The 18,900-nt window shown below is 51.2% G+C and overlaps 1 protein-coding gene across 1 annotated transcript; it reads left to right on the top strand.

The window, feature by feature from the left end:
- Positions 1-664: 664 nt before the first annotated feature.
- On the top strand, positions 665-18,129 carry Piwil1 (piwi like RNA-mediated gene silencing 1). Its single transcript, XM_036172463.1, has 20 exons — positions 665-742; positions 1,112-1,226; positions 2,367-2,492; positions 2,920-3,134; positions 3,428-3,549; positions 4,634-4,714; positions 5,147-5,344; positions 5,616-5,727; positions 6,759-6,885; positions 6,984-7,101; positions 7,542-7,656; positions 8,821-9,008; positions 9,357-9,429; positions 12,383-12,583; positions 12,696-12,799; positions 13,812-13,882; positions 14,002-14,155; positions 15,410-15,535; positions 17,440-17,587; positions 17,708-18,129. The coding sequence occupies exons 1-20, from the start codon at positions 665-667 to the stop codon at positions 17,822-17,824; spliced, it is 2,589 nt and encodes an 862-aa protein (XP_036028356.1). The 3' UTR covers positions 17,825-18,129.
- Positions 18,130-18,900: the final 771 nt, after the last annotated feature.

The following is an 18,900-nucleotide window of genomic DNA, read 5'->3' as shown; positions in this document are numbered from 1 at the left end:
AGGTCTGAGGAAGGGCTCTCTGAGGCCACCTGGAAACATGCTACAAATGCCCCTCTTCATTGTGGGTTGTACTTGGTTGTATGACACAGACTCACCTGGGAAGGAACCCATCCCAACACTGTAATCCTCTACACACCGGCTCCCCTAAGTCTTATCATGATCAAAATCTTCAAAAGATTATTTTTATTATTATGTAGGTATTATGTTTCATTATGATGTATATGTATGTGTAAGGTGCCTGCCTACCTGCATGCATGTATGTGTACCATGTGCATGCCTGGTGCCTGTGGAAGTCAGAAGAGGCCATCAGATCCCTTGGGAATGGTGGTTGAGAGCCATGCTGGTAACCATGTGCATGCTGGTAACCAAGCCCGTATGTACCGCAAGAGCAGAGCTACCTCTAGCTCTTATTGAAAACAAAGTGTTTTCTTACAGTACATTTATACTTAAGCCCTGCCATCTAGCACAGTGGACAGTCCCCAGTGAATATCTGGTTTTGCTAAGAAAGCTGTGTTGGGATGCACGAGACAAGTCCTCAGTAGAAAAGATTCAAGCATATGTAATTTGGGGCTTATTTTAGACCTTCAAATACTGGTGACAGAATGATTGAATACACATGGGCCCATTGAGTGCTAGCCACAAGTTTTTTCCTCTCTGGCAGAAAATGACGGGCCGAGCCCGAGCCAGGGCCCGTGGCAGGGCCCGTGGCCAGGAGACGGTGCAGCATGTTGGGGCTGCTGCGGTGAGTACCCACCTTTTCCAGATCATCAATATCTTGACACCCAGCCCGTGGGGACCTGTGGCAGGGAATTAAAAGATTTGTCTTAGGGCTCAGTGGTAGAGCACTTTCCCAACATGCTGGAGTCTCTGGGGTCCATCCCCAGTACCTCAACCCAGCAGGTGTAACCTGGGTGCTGGGAGGAGCCGAGACCCAGTGTGGTGTGAGGAGCTGAGTCGGCCTTTTGGTGGCTCTCACTTCAGATCCTTTCTTAACAATCACATGCTTAATGACTAAGTTTCTGAATGCCGGGAACCAGTTTAGGACTAATTAGTTCTCTGTGGTGCCCACCCTGTGGCATAAGGGAATTCAGTTCTGTTTGTGCATGAGCAGAGCCAGCAGCCTGGGTACATCCCTCCAAGACCTCAGCAGTCACCCACAGAGGGGGACCTGGTTGGCCGAGGACGACAGAGAGGGATGGTAGTTGCAGCCACAGCCAAGTCACAAGGTAAGCACTCGGTGTGGGGGGGGGGGGGGGGGGGGGGGCAACACGGGGCACAAGCAGCGAAGGACTGCCATGTGCAGGGTGCTGGGTGCTTCTGTGAGGGTCCAGCACATGCTGCAGAGTAGTGGCATGTGCGTCACCCCATGCAGCCTGGAAATGAGAGAGTGTAGCTTGCCAGGGCCATCTTAGCAACACACAATTAAACTTCAGATGTGGCCTCAGTTTGCCTGCTCTGTGTTAGAAAGACATTTTTAGAATGTTGTCTTGGCATCTGTAGTGATTTCCTTACAGCCTTACTATAGGTTTGATTTAATGTGTCTTCACTTGTGCGGAGCTGGGCAGAGAATGGGCACAGGCACTTTGCCAAAGTGTGCCTGGCTGCTAGGAGCGTGGGAAGTCTTATCTTTGAGGGACATTGCTCCCCACATACATCTTTTTCCTCTGAAGGAGGGGAGACTGGTTTCTGGGAAGTTCCCTAGTAGGATGCTGCCATACGAGCCACACCCATAACTCCAGCTAGAATGCCACCACCAGAGCACAAAGCCAAGGTTGGCCTGTGGCCTGTGCTTGCTGTTCCGCTCAGGTGCCTGGCTGTATACACACCGCACATGGAATGGCTTGGTAACTTCAGACTCCTAGGACTGTTTCCAGAGTAGGCAAAAACTGATGGGTTAGTACTGTTCATGCGCAATGTGACCCAGTACGGAAGCGTACGTGCCCCTGTGGCTGATGGTAAACAGAACTATAAAGTCAGGAGGCTACCTATCATTGCACTCATGTCACGTTCTCACCCAGGTTATAGAGTTAAGACCCTCCCCCTGGCTCCCTGCAGCCATAATCATGGCATGCCAGGCTACAGAGGACACAAAGGCCATTGAGACTTAGACTATGAAAGAAAACCTTAATTTCCAATCAACTAATTCATGGGTTGGGTCCTGGCATCATAGCCCAGGCACCAGGCCTGTTAGAGTGAAGGACTGGTGTAAAGAGTGACCAGAAACAGGGTAGAGATGGCTCTGCCAAGGATGAGGTCACAAGATGGACAAGGGTGGGCTGCATCTCTCACCTTGAGCCACCGTAGGGACGCGGCTGTCCTCCGACCCACTCACTGTAATTGGTGACTTGCTCTCCTCTCTCCTCAAGAACTGCAGATCTCAGCTGGCTTTCAGGAGCTGTCGTTGGCAGAGAGAGGAGGACGTCGCCGGGACTTCCATGACCTTGGTGTGAACACCAGACAGAACATTGACCACGTCAAAGAGTCGAAGACAGGTGGGCTCACAGAAGCACCTCTTCAGGGGGCACTTTTCATGGCACTGGGCTGTCATGCTTCTCTGGCTCAGGGAGGAGAGCACTCTGCTCAGCAGCTGTAGCCTTTCAGCCCCTACCCCTATGTCTGTCTGTCTCTGACACACACACACACACACACACACACACACACACACACACACAGATGTGGCCACCCCGGCTGGTACATGTCTTAGCACTGTCTTCTGTGAGGTTTTGGTGACATTTCAGAAACCCCTTCTAAAGAGATCAGCTGTTTTTGCAGTCAGAACATCATCTCCCCTGAAGTAGTAGGGCAGTGGTCCCCAGGGCCAGCTGTCTTGAAGTAAGTGCTGACCACTGGCCTCAGCTCTGCTGTGTCTGAAGGAACGCTCTCACAGCGCATAACCATCTGTGTGTGGTGGCCCCTCAGGCTCCTCGGGCATCATCGTGAAGTTAAGCACCAACCACTTCCGGCTGACCTCGCGCCCGCAGTGGGCCCTGTACCAGTACCACATCGACTATAATCCCCTGATGGAGGCCCGCAGGCTGCGCTCAGCACTGCTCTTCCAGCACGAAGACCTCATTGGAAGGTGTCATGCTTTCGATGGGACAATACTGTTTTTACCTAAGAGACTACAGCACAAGGTATGTCTGATGTCTCCACTGGCAGAGGGGGGTGGGGGTGTCCATCCCAAGCTCAGAAAGGCTCTCCTGGTAGGGGACATAGGGCGCCCAGAGGCCCTTTGTGACTCACTCTGTCATTGGAGTCAGACAGAAGGGCTGTGGAGAGTTATATGAGGGCTCTCAGCTACTCAGTCAACTTCTTAGTCTCGGTTCACTTGTCTGTGCTCAGGGGGGCTTGTCTTAGTGGGGCCCCAGGAGCCTGGGCGTGCTTTTCTGCACAGGTGAGAGCTGGGTTCTCACCTCTCTGGCTTTAGGTCACAGAAGTTTTCAGTCAGACTCGGAATGGGGAGCACGTGAGGATCACCATCACCCTGACCAATGAGCTGCCGCCTACCTCACCCACCTGCCTGCAGTTCTACAACATCATATTCAGGAGGTGCATGCACTGTGGTTTGTGTCTAGGGATGGGGGTTGTTAGCAGTACATGGCCATTTTTAAATGTGGTTTTCTGACAGGGAATTAATTTCTCTGCCTCCAGGATTCTGCCCCATCCCCCAGAGGTGTTGCCTTTGAATACTGTTTGAGCTTTTAGAAAGCATCTTGACTGCTCCTTCCCCAGGGTGGGTGGGAGGCTGCTGGGGCAAGTGGCAACCAGATGGGGGAGCACATAGTGCACTTTCCAAATACAGACATGCTCTAGGCATTGGGGAGATGGCTATGCAGGCATGAGGACCTTGGTTCAAATCCCCAGCACCCACAAGAAGCCAGGCATGGGTTGCCTGGGGTGGGGCAAGACAGGAGAGTCACTGGTCCTCCTGGCTACCAGCCTAACTCCAGGTTCACTGAGGATCCTGTCTCAAGGGAGTGAGTGAGGTGTGAAGAGTGATGTCATAGAATACCTGATGCCCTCCTCACTCATGCGTGGGCACACACACCTGCACAAACCCCACATATAACACATACACACATGTTCATAACACACACACACACACACACACATACACACACACATACACACACACATACACACACACATACACACACACACACACACACACACACACACACACACACACGTTCTACAGAAGACCCTCCCTATGAAGAACCATTTAAATGAGACAGCACTTGAGTTCATGACTTCCTCCACTCATAGATGGCTGGCTTACTGTGAGGGACATTTGGCCTGAGGGAATGCATTTGCCTGGTGCATTTTTCTTCAAAGGAAAGCTACCCGGGGAGCATTAGGCAGCCGGTCACCCCTGCTTTTGCAGCTAGACACAGCCACAGACAGCATGCGAGTGGCTTATCCTGGTATATCATGACAAAATCGAATCGATGCAATTCAAATGTGTCTTAAAACATTTTCCCCAACTTGTAGACATTTTAAGAATGTTAACTCCTAGGCAGTGTATAAATGACTGGCCTGGCTGTGGTGACAGCCTGCCAGCCCTGCTGACTATATGTGGTCCCAGGTTGTCCCTATGATTTGCCATACTTACTGTTCCGACTTTCAATTGTAGGCTCCTGAAAATCATGAATTTGCAACAAATTGGACGGAATTATTACAACCCAAGCGACCCAATTGATATTCCGAATCACAGGTTTGTATGTCGTAGAAAGTCCGCCCTCCTGTGGCACAGACTCTGCAACAATCTATGAACCAGACACAGCCTGTTGTTGGCACTAAAGGGTTAAGGGAGCGTGTAACCTGGCTTTCATGGTACAGAGCTCTGCCTGACTACTTACATTAGGAATCAGTCCCATCCTAGCCAGCAGCACAGACCGTGTGCGCTGCTATGGGTCCTCACTACCAGCAGCTGAGGGTGCTGAGGCATGGTGGCTCATTCTAGATAGCCCAAAGTAAGGACGGGTTTAATCAGGTCAGTGTATTCTTAACAAACGCTGCTGAAGCCATGGGAAAGACAGGGCTCTGTCTAGAATCTTGTACTAGGAAGTGAGCTGGCTCCGCACTTTCAGCTTCAGACACAGGGAACAGAGCGTAAGGCTTCCCCTGATCCACCTTGCCTTGGCAGGTTGGTGATCTGGCCTGGCTTCACTACTTCCATCCTTCAGTATGAGAACAACATCATGCTCTGTACAGACGTCAGCCACAAGGTCCTCCGAAGTGAGACTGTTCTGGACTTCATGTTCAATCTGTACCAGCAGACGGAGGAGCAAAAGTTCCAGGAGCAAGTGTCGAAGGAGCTTATAGGCCTCATTGTCCTCACCAAGTACGGTTTCATCTCAAGAGCCCAGGCCTAGAGAGCAGTGGGGCTTGGGGAGTCAGGCAGGGGTGAACAAAAGTGAGCCAGATGTGTCGGATGTGTGGTGTGTGTTGCCTTACCTGTGGTCAGGTACAAAGGACGGGCTCCTCCTGCTCTCCACCCTTTCCATTCCCTTGTTTCCAGCCATTGTTCAGTCCCCTCCCCTTCCTCCCCCACCCCCCACATCTCCAGGGGACTGGGAATATGAGTTGGAGCCTCATGTCCCAGATGCCCACAGGTACAACAATAAGACCTACAGGGTGGATGACATTGACTGGGACCAGAATCCAAAGAGTACCTTCAAGAAGGCCGACGGCTCAGAGGTCAGCTTCCTGGAGTACTACAGAAAGGTAGGTTGTCCGTGGGTGATGTGCAGGAGCATGCAGTCCCTGTGCAGTCTCGCCTGCATCACTGAGAAATTCCCCACCTGACAGAAGCACCCTGCCCCAGCAGCTCTGTACAGAGAATGGTTGCATTTGACAGTGAGTGCATCATGGCGACAGACAGGTACTGGCAGCGGTGACAAGCAGCTTGCCATGGCCCCTTGCTCTGTAGCTTTGCCTGGTGCCTACTGGCCAGCTCTGCTTGCAGCTGGATCTCTTTGTCCAGTTCTCAGAAGTCTCAGTAAGGCAGAGCTTGCCCCTGGCAGATGATCGAGGTGAAGGATCATCCCAGCACCTGTGGACTCTAGCCCTACCAACCTGGATCCTGAGGCCAGGACTCTAAAGGGATGGGGAGAGGGATACCCCAAATTCCTGCCATACTAGTCATACATGTTCAGTGATGAGGACCATGTCTGAGGGAACATTAACTTTTTTAACTCTGATGGTTTGTTCCTTAAGGCACAAAGTAAGAAAAGACATGGATCATATTCTTTAATGCCATGGCCAGCTGGTGACATCTTGCCCTAAGGTGGGCATTAAGACTAGACTGGCACAACTTAGCTTATTGATGTGATGACATTCTTTTTGTGCTCAGTGGAAATTTTTTTAATGAAAATTAAGAATAGAAATGATTGTACAATAAGCAGCTTCTGGGCCTAGAGCTGACAAGAAAGAGCCTTCACACCCTGGAGTTGAGAGCACCCTGGCAGTAACCTGAGGAAGAGCCTGTTCTGTGTCGCCATGGTCAGGTCTCCATAGCTAAGTCCTGAGGACTTGCCTACGTAGAACTCATCCACCTAGGAGAGCCAGGTCAGACCCTTCCTTCTCCTGGAAGTATAAACTGCTCCCGGAGTATACACAGCACCCCTCAGGACGGGTTGGCACTGTCTAGCCCAGCTTGGTACTAAGCTTCCGTTGTTAATTAGGTATCTACTGCACCCAGTGGTGCACCCCTGCCCTGACTGGTGTGTAGCATGCCTTCCTTTCCTCTCGAGCAGCAGTACAACCAGGAGATCACAGACTTGAAGCAGCCAGTGCTCGTGAGCCAGCCCAAACGGAGGAGAGGCCCCGGAGGCACACTGCCTGGCCCAGCCATGCTCATCCCAGAGCTTTGCTACCTCACAGGTACATAAGGCTCCCTTCTCTTCACTCATCCCTACCCAACCCCGCTGGGGGCTACACAGCCTTGCTGACTGGCTCTGTCGGCACTGCTCTGGTGGCAGGTCTGACTGATAAAATGCGCAATGATTTCAATGTGATGAAGGACCTGGCGGTGCACACCCGACTGACTCCTGAGCAGCGGCAGCGGGAGGTGGGCCGCCTCATCGAATACATCCACAAGTAGGCCGGCTCAGCACTCTGAGCTTCTGTTTTGGGGTTCCCTGTGGGTCTGGGAGGGCTCTGGGAAGCAGGAGGTGTGGCTCCTGTGTTAGGGCTATGAAGGACTGTCCTAAGTTCCTGAAACCAGTTCTTCTCAAGGAGCCAAGAAGTGAAACTTTATATACAGATATGTCCTCAGGAAAAAGCCGTGGGAAGGGGAAGAGCAAGCAGTTCTCAGACACATATTTCCCTGTTTGTATAGACTCTGGGTCACTCATTGGGGCTGTGTTCTGAGCACTGGGACACTTCAAGAGGTGGAGAAAAGCTTATCTGTGTGTTCTAGGCCCAGGGTGGCCTTGAAGTGTACCACAAGCCACGGTGGCACTCTGTCCACCTGAATGTAGTCGCCAGCCTGGCTGCTGCCTCCTCAGCAGTGCTGGGTATGTGTGTTAAACTCACAGGGATGACAATGTGCAGAGGGAGCTTCGTGACTGGGGCCTGAGCTTCGACTCAAACTTGCTGTCCTTCTCAGGAAGAATCTTACAATCTGAGAAGATCCACCAGGGTGGGAAAACGGTAAGGCTGGGGGGTGGTGTCTGGGCTGACTCTCAATGGGACAGGAGACAGCCCACCTTGCACGAGGCTGCTCCTCCCCATCCCCTGAACCTGCTCTCTGCCAACTCTGGAAAAGCAGCAGAACCACCTGACAGGAAGAGGCAGTCTGTGACTCTAGCACATGTAGGACCTGAAGCCCAGCCCTTGGAGCAAGTAAAGGTCTGCTTACCAGAGACTGAAGGAGCTGGGCGGTGGTGGTGCACACCTTTACTCCCAGCACTCAGGAGGCAGAGGCAGGAGGATCTCTGTGAGTTCAAGGCTAGCCTGGTCTACAGAGCTATTCTAGAATAGCCAGGGCTCCACAAAGAAACCCTGTCTCAAGAAAGAGAGAGAAACTGAGGTAAGCAACGTAACTTAGGGTGTAGAAAGTCCTGCTGAGAAGCCCCACTAGATTGGCTCTGTCTGGGCCATGAGTCTCTCAGGAGTCATGCTAAATATTAGAGTGCTCTCATGTTTCATCTTCAGGAAAAGGAAAAACAGGATTTCTCAAAATTAGTTTAAGAAATCAAATGCTGAAAATACCTACTCTTTTCAAGTATTTCTAGCAAGCCACACCTTCCTGCCCTAGGCAGGACTGAAAGATACAGTCCAGCCTGGTAAAGGGACAGAAGACTCACAGGGACCTTAGAAGCTCTGGGGATTTGCTGTGGTGGTGACCACATGTGGCTCTTCCCTGAACTTGCTATCTGCACAGGACACCACTGTCAAGGGGCTTATTAGCTCTCTTCACTGCCCCAGCCAGGATTTCACTGTGTAGACCAGGCTGGCCTCTACCACATGGAGAGCTACCTGCTTCTCCCTCCTGAGTGTCGGGATTAAAAACATGAGCCACCACCACAGCCCAAGCCTTATTTTTTACACTTTTATCATGAGGAAAAGGTACTTGAGTTTCAATAAGTCTTTAGGAGGAAGGATGGAGAGTTTGTCCTGGGCACTCAGAAGGGTATGGTATAGGAAGAATCCTCCAGAGGCATCTGGTGTCTCTTCTCTCCACTGGGGACTTTTGATCTGTCATTGTGATTCAAACTTAAGTGTGGTAGTCTATGATTCCAGAAGCATAATGGGATTGTACAAGACCAGTGGCTTCATCACAGCTGACAGTAGCATCTCTGCCCTTTATTCTAGTTTGATTACAACCCACAGTATGCAGACTGGTCCAAAGAAACAAGAGGCGCCCCGCTGATCAGCGTGAAGCCGCTGGATAACTGGCTGCTGATCTATACCCGCAGGAATTACGAAGCAGCCAACTCACTGATACAGAACCTGTTCAAAGTGACTCCGGCCATGGGCATCCAGATGAAAAAGGCTATCATGTGAGTTTCTGGGGCCGTCTACTCTCTGGTCTGCAGAGTGATTGGCACTTGTCAGAAGGGTGTGCATGCTCCAAAGTGATGCCCCAGTGGGCTCATGCCAGCTTTAAGAGCTTCCATGGCTCCATGTAACACAGAGGGACTGGATGGGAGAAAAGAGCAGGCTGGGATGCTCTAGGGACAGGCTCCTAAACCAGGATGGTGGTGCCGCTTGCTAGCCATGCCCTTCACTGAGTGGTATCTGTGCTTTGTACTATTTGAGATTGGTGCAGGGGTGCAAAGATGCAGGGGTGCAGGGTGCAGGTTAAGGTCTGAGGGTTGCGTACCGCCCATCTCTATTGTCGATGCTAGGATCGAGGTGGATGACAGAACAGAAGCTTACCTGAGAGCCTTGCAGCAGAAGGTGACGTCAGACACTCAGATAGTGAGTAGCTGCTGGGTGCAGGCCGTGCTGGGGCCTGGGAGTGTCTCAGAGGACAGAGGACTAAGGTTTTTGTTTGTTTGGTTGGTTTTTTTTTTTTTTTTTTTGGTTTTTTTTTTTGTTTGTTTGTTTTTTTTTTTTTTTTTTTTTTTGTGTGTGTGTGTGTGTGTGTGTGTGTGTGTGTGTGTGTGTGTATGTGTAGCTGAGGATCGAACCCAGGACCTTGCACTTGCTAGGCAAGCGCTCTACCACTGAGCTAAATCCTCAAACCCTAGGACTAAGGTTTGGAAGCCTCCTTTTTGGGTGTTTCTTTTTGGGTGTTTTGACCTCAGTAAGGCTGCTGAGCTGGTGCCTGTGGGGGGGTGTGCCCTGCACAAGGTGAGGAGAAGCCAGGGAGAGGAAGGCCACATTCTGCCTTGAGACTCTAGTTCTAGAAGCTATGGAGATCACAGGGCCAGGTCAGCAGCCAGACTGCAGACCCCAGGGTGAGGTCAGTATGCACAGGCTGCTGAGCACAGATGCTGTTATGGGCATCTCTCCTGAGCTGGGATGCCTTGACACTGGCGAGCGCCATCTTTCTGTCACTGAGACTTGGCACCCAAGAGAGGAATGGCGAGGTTAAGGTAAACTGGTGACTTGTGTGCTTATGGGAGTCCTCACAATGACAGTGTGAAGCATGTCTTCCGAGAACGTGGAGGCTGAGGTGCTTGGGGTAAACCACTGAGGAGAGCATCACCCTATTCTCATACTCCTTACTTTGCCACAGTTTTAAGCTGGCTCTTGGAAGTGCAGACAGCCACCTGGGCCACTTAATCTGGCCATGCTGTCTGTGGCATCATGTGCTGGGGCCCAGAATCCCATCACCTGGTGCCCCTCTTCACACCAGGCACACGTCTAAGTTTGTGTGTGTCCTGCAAAGGCTTCTGACTCTGCTCGATGGCTGATCCACCTTGGGCTGTGATCATGCTGCTATTCATCCTGCTGCTGATCGACTAGGCCTTTACAAACAGAGTAGGAGAGGACCAGTGAGCACTGCAGCAGTGTGGGGTCAGGGCTCAGGGCAGCAACCAGCCTGGTGTAACTTGTTACTGCCCTCTGCCCACGAAGCCACAGCAGGCTAAAGATGGGAGACTGTCTGCAAGGGAACCACACTGGGAAATCCATTCCACCCACTCTCTCCAGTTCTCAGATCCTCAGGCATATGAGGAAGGGGAGGGGGCCCTGCATACTTGGACTCAGAAATTAGCCAGTTAGTTGGTATCTCTTCAGATTTCCCATGAACATGCCCCCCATTTTGATGTATTTTGCTGATCTCTGCCTCCTCAAACCCTGAGGCTACCATCGCAGACCCCATTAGCCTGGGAGTTGAGAGCGATCCCTTGTGAAGTCATTGGCCTCCAAGAATGAAACAAAGCCCCCAAGAGCAGATTCTGTGGGTCCAGTGACTATTTTAGACTTAAAGTTGTGATGATGATGATGATGATGATGACCTGGAACAAGTGGTGTGGAGCTCTACAGACCTCCATTGTCTTTGTGTCAGTGGGGACCTGTGAATTTCACAGGAGAATGGACCTCCAGTAAAAGCAACACAGCTCTTTGTGATGTGGTAAAGAGAAGTTCCTAAGTGAGGATGTACTGGCTTCCATGCTGGCTTCCAGCTGGCTGCTGATAGGAGTCTGCAGAGTCATACTAGTCAGACTTTGACCAGAGGCTCATCCTGGTGAGGAAAGATGGATTGTAGCTCATGGCTCAGAGTTTCTGTCCAAGATCCCTTGGCTCCCGTGGTCTCTGGACTGTGGTGAAGCAGAGCATCCCAGCAGGATGTGGAGACTCAAGGCTGCTTGTACCACAGTGGTCCAAGAGCAGAGAGAAAGGGGACCAGAGGCATCCTTCAGTGATAACCCCACCTACTTCCACCCAGCCTCAGCTCTTCCACCATCTCCCACTGTCATCACCAAGGCATGGCTCAGTAGGCAGAGTAACTACCAACAAGGGCAGAGCCCTGATGTCCAGTCATGTGCCCAGAGCCTACCTCTGAACACTGATGCATCAGAGTCCAAACCTTCAAAAAGCCAAAGCAAGCAGCCTTTAAATCCGGTTAGAAGCTTATGTCTGGCTCATGCAGAAGCAGTGATGAGTACAGGAATGCCCCATATCCTCAGTGTGTTCCCTCTAGCTCAGGAGGCCACATAACCACAAGGAAGGAGCAGGAGCAAATTGCCCATGTGGCTGGAGACCTGAACAGTAGCCTTCCATGCTCCATTCACTATTCTTCTCTGCCTTATTTCCTTCTCCAAGGCCACAGGCAGATAGCGAGCTGCCATGCTATCTAGAGTAACGGAGACAGCAGGTGGAGCCTAATTTGTTGGGGACCAGAGAGAACTGAAAAACAAGAGTCTGGGTGCACATTGGGGGCTGGAATTGTGAGTCACAAGCTAGATTTGGTTTTAGGAACTTGAATGTGGACCCTCATAGTTTGGGCAGGGGGAACACTCTGATCAGGGACTCCATCTTGTCCTCAGAATTGTCACCACCTTCGTGGGACAGTTCACATTCAGACCAGATTCCCAAGCTAGAGCTTTTAGGGTTTAAAAGCTGTGGTTCTCAGGGAGCTGTGAGTGAAGGCTCAGAGGGCTGCATGTCTGTCCACCTATGAGGCAAAGCTCCGCTCGCATTCCCTGTGTTAGCCCGGCCCACTTATGCTGGTCGTGTGCCATGCTCGGGTCTTGGGCTGCAGTGGCTTTGTTTTACTGCCCAGGTTTGTTATGTGCAGCGCCTCTTGTGTAAGCGCCTGCCACTGATACTAGAACAAGCCACATTGAAACATTACTCGTGCCCCACTGACTGGTGACATGAGTGACAAGTATCCTTTGCCCCACGGGGCTCAGGTCTGTCCCCTTGCTCTGGGCCTTCCACACCCTGGTTCTCTGTAATGAGGTGCTTGGCTTGTTTTCAGGTTGTCTGTCTGTTGTCAAGTAATCGCAAGGACAAATACGACGCCATCAAAAAGTACCTGTGCACAGACTGCCCTACCCCAAGTCAGTGTGTGGTGGCACGGACCCTGGGCAAGCAGCAAACCGTCATGGCCATTGCCACCAAGATCGCCTTGCAGATGAACTGCAAGATGGGTGGTGAACTCTGGCGGGTGGACATGCCCGTGAGTCTGCTTTCATGGGCGACAGGGTGGTTATGTGGGCATTTAGGGAAAGGAGCCTTTCTCGTGGCTGCCAAAACCCTGCCACAGCTAAATGACACTGTTTTCACTAAAGCTGAAGCTGGCGATGATCGTGGGCATCGACTGTTACCATGACACCACAGCTGGGCGGAGGTCCATCGCGGGATTTGTTGCCAGCATCAATGAAGGGATGACCCGGTGAGCCAGGGAGCAGCAGTGATACAACGAAGCCTGGGACTGGCCCTCGTGTCCCTGTCCTGCCACACGCATAGCATCACCGTTCTGTTCTCTACTGTGTTCCTTATGGCTCGTTAAATGGCCGACTCGGAAAGTGCCTTGGTTTGATAGCTGTTCTGGCCCATGAACTGTGACTCACGCTTTGAGTATAACAGCTCGGTTCACTCAGTTCTCTGCTGTTCAGTGTTAGTTTTCAGTGTTTATGGAATGAGGGACTAGCCCTCAGCAGCAGAGCCTGGATCTGGCCAATTGCTATTTGTAGGTGTCAATGGCTGTGGCCTTGGTCTTGGGGAGCAAAGGAGGAGCATGGAAGACATGATCTGTCAGGAACAGAGCGGAGAGCACTTGCTCTGGCGGACAGGAGCTCCCTGGTGACCCCTCTGGTTGTCCCCTGCTGAAGAAATCACACTGCTGATGTAGAAATTAGGCAACTGTCATGGGTGACTTGAGAACAGTCTCTTGTTCTTCTTAGCCGAGGACTCCTGGGGATGTGGGAATGTGGGGAAGGTGGCAGGAACCTTCACAGGAAGCCTGGAACAGCTGAACCTTGTAGCTGGAGTTTTCTCCAGTCCCGCTCAGGCTAGTCGCCACTCAGACCAAGTAAACACATAGAGACTTATTTATATTACTTATAAACTGTATGGCCATGGCAGGCTTCTTGCTATCTAGTTCTTATATATTAACCCATTTCTATTAATCTATAAGTTGCCACATGGCTTGTGGCTTACCGGTACTTTACATCTATCTTCTCATAGCAGCGGTGGTGGTGGCTGGCAACATCTCCTAACTCAGCCTTCCACTTCCCAGACTTCTCCTCTCTGCTTATCCTGCCTGTACTATACTTCCTGCCTGGCTACTGGCCAATCAGTGTTTTATTTATCAATCAGAGCAACACATTCACAGCATACAGAAAGACATCCCCAGCAGAGCCTGGCGGACCCAAGTCCTCACCACCCTGCTTTTTTCTGAACAGCTGGTTCTCCCGCTGCGTCTTTCAGGACCGTGGACAGGAACTGGTGGATGGGCTCAAGGTGTGCTTGCAAGGTGTGTCTGTGTGCCCTTGTGATCTGAATGGGGCCCTCGGGCCACCCCTGAAGGTGGCTGAGAACCGGGAGAAATGGATCTTGTGTCTGGGAACTCAAAACCTCCCCCACCTTTTGCAGCTGCTCTGAGGGCTTGGAGCAGCTGCAATGAATATATGCCCAGCCGTGTCATTGTGTACCGAGACGGCGTAGGGGATGGACAGCTGAAGACCCTGGTCAACTATGAGGTCCCGCAGTTTCTGGACTGTCTCAAGTCAGTCGGGAGAGGTTACAAGTAAGTACATGGGTCTAACATGGCTGTCCATCCTGAAATAAGTGTCACTTGTGGCAAGGAGAAGGATGCAGAGGCTTCATAGGAATTGGGCTGAATGTAGTGATGGGTGAGGGAAAGCAGGGATGAGCAGACAGCCAGGGCAGCCTTCCTGTTCTGTGAAACTGGGTCTGGTTAAGTTATATATAGCCCTGCTCTCTGCTCATCTCCTGTAGTTTACTCAGGGAAGGGCCTTTCCTGTGGTCCTCAGCAGCTGCTGCCAACACACCACCCCAAGCCTCCTGATCTGAGCCCAGTCTAGGCAAGCAGAGACCTTTGAAAACAGAGCCTTGCGGCTCACAGCACATGGACCCAGGACCCAGCTATGTTCTGTGTTCTACCCAGAGCTGCAAGCAGCTGGTGGACCTTGCAAACAGCAAAGCTTCCCAGGCAGCTGGTGACATTTCTAGCAGAGCTCTGTTTCTCCCAGTGAAGTCTTTGCCTGCTCATGGCTACCACAGGGGCCTCACGCCCAAGGTCTCAGGAGCTGCTGATCACTGAAGAATGAGCAGTTTACTGAGTAGTGTGTTCTTAGGACCCCACTCTGCCTGAGAACGGGGGTGAGCCATGGTCTGAGCTTGGGAGAAACTAGTATTATCTGGATCAGGACTGCCAATCATGTTAGATGCAGCCTCATTTTGAGGTCTGATTCACTGGCTTCCATGTGGATTGTGTATGCACAAAGAACTTTCCCAAGGGATTTAAGAGGAGCATCTCAAGAGGTTGGAGGGTGAGGTGGTGAGTCTCCTGGAAGACTACTCACTGCCCCTAGGGTGAAGAACTGTCTACAGGCCACATGTCCTGGCTGTGCATCCCTTTAGTGTGAGCAATGCAGAGGGGGCTTGGGGATGTGTATATGCCTTTGAACCAGCCCTTTAGATGGATTTCAGAGTAGAAAATGTCCCTTGTAGTACTGACACCAAGTGCTTTGGAAGCCTGCCTGCCAAAAGCAATGTTCCGATGTGACCGATGTAATAGATTTGGTCTGTGCCCACACTTGAGCCTGTCATGGGGCCCACAGGGGACACATGGTTGTCTACCTTTAGGTCACTCCTGGCCTTTGGTCTGTCCTGGAGGAAGGTGCTGACCCTCCTCCAGCGTGTAGTGAGATGATGTGTCAAGGGATTTGGGGCTCTTCCCTGAGGGATGCATGAGCATGTGACTTCTTAACTAGACAGGCCACCAGCTCAGCGTGGCCATGTTCTTCTTTGTCCTCAGCCCAAGACTGACTGTGATTGTGGTAAAGAAGCGGGTCAATGCCAGGTTTTTTGCTCAGTCTGGGGGAAGACTCCAGAACCCTCTTCCGGGGACAGTCATCGATGTGGAGGTCACTAGGCCAGAGTGGTGAGTTCTGGGTCCTCATGACTATACATATTAGCTTTTTTTTTTTTTTTCTCCAGTTCCTAACACTGTGTTCTTTAGAACTTCCAATTCTTCAGCTAAGCTGCTCTGATACGCTCCCTGGGGCCAGGATTCTCAGTGTTGAGACCCTGGGAGGCACCACCCTTGGCTGGCCCCCTGATAGTAGGGAAGTGTCTTTTGTGTGGCATTTGTAACTCTGGGAACGGTTTCAGCAGGCAGCAGCTATACTTTGACATATATAACCCATTCCTAGATTGTTTCTACCAGAGCTTTAGATCTGTGATGCTTTGCGTAGTCCTCCAGGGGTCAAGGTGATGAGAGGGTCTATGTGTCAGCAGATCTATCTGTAGTTTGTAGCTGACTCCAAAGTAAGAAAGCAAGAGGGAGCTAGGTGGTCACAGCACACAGGTTCAACTGTATAGGTAGACAGATGTACATCTCTGGTGACCTCCTCACCAGCTGTCTTCTGGGGTTGAGTTGGGCGTCTGAGGAGGAAGTAAGCTTTGTCCCTGGGGGCAGCAGTTCACCACCTAGTCTGAAGGCTGGAGTGTAGCACTAGAGAGGCCTTCCAGAATTGCAAGTGAGGGCTGGGAACCTCCATAATGCCCCCACATTCCTGGACTCAAGTGGGTGAGCTGCTGCTAACAGCAGAGAATCATGGACCTGAACATGTAAATTGAGTGTTTAACTGACCAGGGTTAGGCACATGCTCCAAACTCTGAAGTGTTTGTGGGCCCTGGCGTCTCAGAGACAGAAATGGCTACAAAATGTTTGGGTGCTGTCTTTCAGCTATGTGATTAACTAGGAAGTTTATTTTGAAATACACAATTCTTTAGTTTTATTTTGTTTTTGCTCAGAAGTTGGAATTAGTTCTGGCGGAGAGTTCTGTCACTTAAGGATCAAAGAGGGGCAAACAGATGAGGCCGATACCCAGGAAGGGCTGGCCTTCATCTGAGGCCTCTCTCACCCTTCACAGAACCTGGTGCTATCCGTGAGAGTTCAGGGCACTAGACAAGAAGAGGGTTGGTAGCCCGTAAGCTCAGGGACAGCACCACATGAGCTGAAGGGTAGAAGGCGTGTGTTCTCACCAGATGCCATTCAAACTCTGGAGCTGTGAGAGCCACTGAGACCCTGGGAGCCAACAGCAGGGACCTTTGAAGGTGGCGGTCTAGATGTTACCCACATAGATCTCCCTCTCTTGGTCAGAGCTCATCTGATCCTGGGGCACATCACTGAACATCTCTGACTTGTTCTCTCTCAGGCTCCAGTGTAGAGCACTTCTGATTTCTGGGTTGTCTAGTTAGGTAACATCAGGATTGCAGGGTTAGTTTCCTTTGGCTGATAGGGTCCAATCACAGGAGCCTCTGACGGCATTCATTGGTGGGTGCCGGGGAACTCCGATGGATGTCCAGTTATTTCCTAGTGTGCTGTTTATTAGCTAGAGTTCTCTACTAGCCGTGTGTAGTTGCTCTACCTCTGGCTCTTGCACATTTGTTCTGAGTCCTTAGTGATTAAATTTGTTGCATTGCTGTTATGAAGATGGTGGCAGCAGGGAGGTAACTGGTTTTACCCTACTCTGTGCCACTGCTGTGTGCCCGGGTGTGCGAGTCTCCTCCCTCCATCCTGCATGCAGGGGACCTGAGGCCCAGGGGCTTGGCCAGCACGCTCGCTCTGTGGCATTGGCATGGTGACAAGTATGGAGAGAGTCTTACCTTCACGGTCTCCCAGGCACGCTGCCACAGTAGCTCGTGAAGAGCCTGCTCTGGACATCACAGACAATCCCGGGGCTGGAGCAAAATGAGCTTGTTTAGAACACAAGGCTTCTCCTCAGAAAAAAAAAAAAAAGTGTGTCTCTTTGCCTTGCCTGGCTCTTCCTGCCTTTCCAGGTATGACTTTTTCATCGTGAGCCAGGCAGTGAGGAGTGGCAGTGTGTCCCCAACACACTACAATGTCATCTATGACAGCAGCGGCCTGAAGCCTGACCACATCCAGCGGCTGACCTACAAGCTCTGCCATGTGTACTACAATTGGCCTGTGAGTGTGCCACTGTTCGGGGCCCCATCAGGACCACCTGACCTGCTGAGCCTGCTGTGGTAGGGAGCCTGGGAGTCTCAGCCAGCTCCACCCAATGACTGGCCCTCTTTTCCCCCACAGGGAGTTATCCGAGTTCCTGCACCCTGCCAGTATGCACATAAGCTAGCCTTCCTTGTGGGCCAGAGTATCCACAGAGAACCAAACCTCTCCCTGTCCAATCGCCTCTACTACCTCTAACCAACAGCAAGGGCCTGCGTGCTGGCTTTCTTTCTTCCCGAACTCTGCCAATCCTTCCATTTCTACTTTTCACATGATTGTCCTTCTATTGGGATGTTGGGGGGAGGGGGTCAAGGAGCCACAGTTTGGTTTTTAGTGTTGGTACGTAGCAGCTAGAGATTTAGCTAAGGTTTGACGTTTGGTTTCTCAGTGTGTTGTCAGTTTGCTTGGCAGAGCGGTGGCAGGGCCCTTGGTACCACAGATAGACTTTCCTAAAGCAGCCGTGTCGGCAGGTTCTCAGAGGTGCTCCTGGGAGCACATCCTACTGTACACTGCTAACTTTGTTTTTTTGCATGTTTGAGTTTAAAGGAGGAAAAGGCATAAGGCAAGAATGCCCGCAGCATCGTAGGCAGGTGCTGTGTGGGTCTCTGACACCCCAGGTTTGAAAGATAAAGGCTGGGGTGCATTTTGGTATTTCTTTTAAGAGTTAGGCCATAAGGATTGAAAAGAATTGTTGAAAAGCTTTACATTTTTCTCAGTGGAAGTGTTTTAAGGCTGATGGTAAAGTAGCAAATGTTGCTATATGTTCTGTTTTTGCGATTTTCTTATCTAGTAAAATTAGTGACCATCACTTTACTTAACAGGGTAGTTTTGAGTTTTTGAAAGCCTGTGTTTTCTTTGTTTTTAAACTACTGGAGGCCACTCAGGGATACAGTTCTACCCCTGAAAGTGTGTCAGGTGTGGTGGCACATGCCTGTGATCTCAGCACTTGGGAGGTGAAGCGGGGGTAAGCCCGAGTTCACGGTCAGCCTAGGCTACATAGTGAGACCTTGTCTTAACAAAAAGAAGAAAAGAAAAAGAGAGTTATGGGGGGCCAGTGTCTGCATGAACCTTTGGGAGTAAGAGCTGTCTCTGTCCCTAGGGTCTGGAGGGCTATGGCTGGGGGGGCAGTGCAGGTACCACATGAGGTGGGACCACATTTGTCTGGCTCTTTTGCAAAGAGGAGGCTTGGAGTTCTGTGTGTCATGAGAGCAGCTTGAAGTGGGGCTACGATGTGATGAGTTCCACTCATTGGTGATGTGTGTGCCTCTGGCGCG

This window comes from Onychomys torridus, chromosome 22, assembly GCF_903995425.1.
Source record: "Onychomys torridus chromosome 22, mOncTor1.1, whole genome shotgun sequence".
Lineage (NCBI taxonomy): Eukaryota > Metazoa > Chordata > Mammalia > Rodentia > Cricetidae > Onychomys > Onychomys torridus.
The sequence above is the reverse complement of the archived record's forward strand: the minus strand, read 5'-3'. Positions and strand labels throughout refer to the sequence as shown.

What these genes read in the sequence shown, in the direction of transcription:
- Piwil1 (XM_036172463.1), top strand. Translation starts at nt 665, where the DNA reads ATGACGGGCCGAGCCCGAGCCAGGGCCCGTGGCAGGGCCCGTGGCCAG. An exon ending in AGCCACAGCCAAGTCACAAG is followed by an intron (nt 1,227 to 2,366) that starts GTAAGCACTCGG and finishes TCTCTCCTCAAG; the next exon opens with AACTGCAGATCTCAGCTGGC. An exon ending in GAGGTCACTAGGCCAGAGTG is followed by an intron (nt 15,536 to 17,439) that starts GTGAGTTCTGGG and finishes CTGCCTTTCCAG; the next exon opens with GTATGACTTTTTCATCGTGA.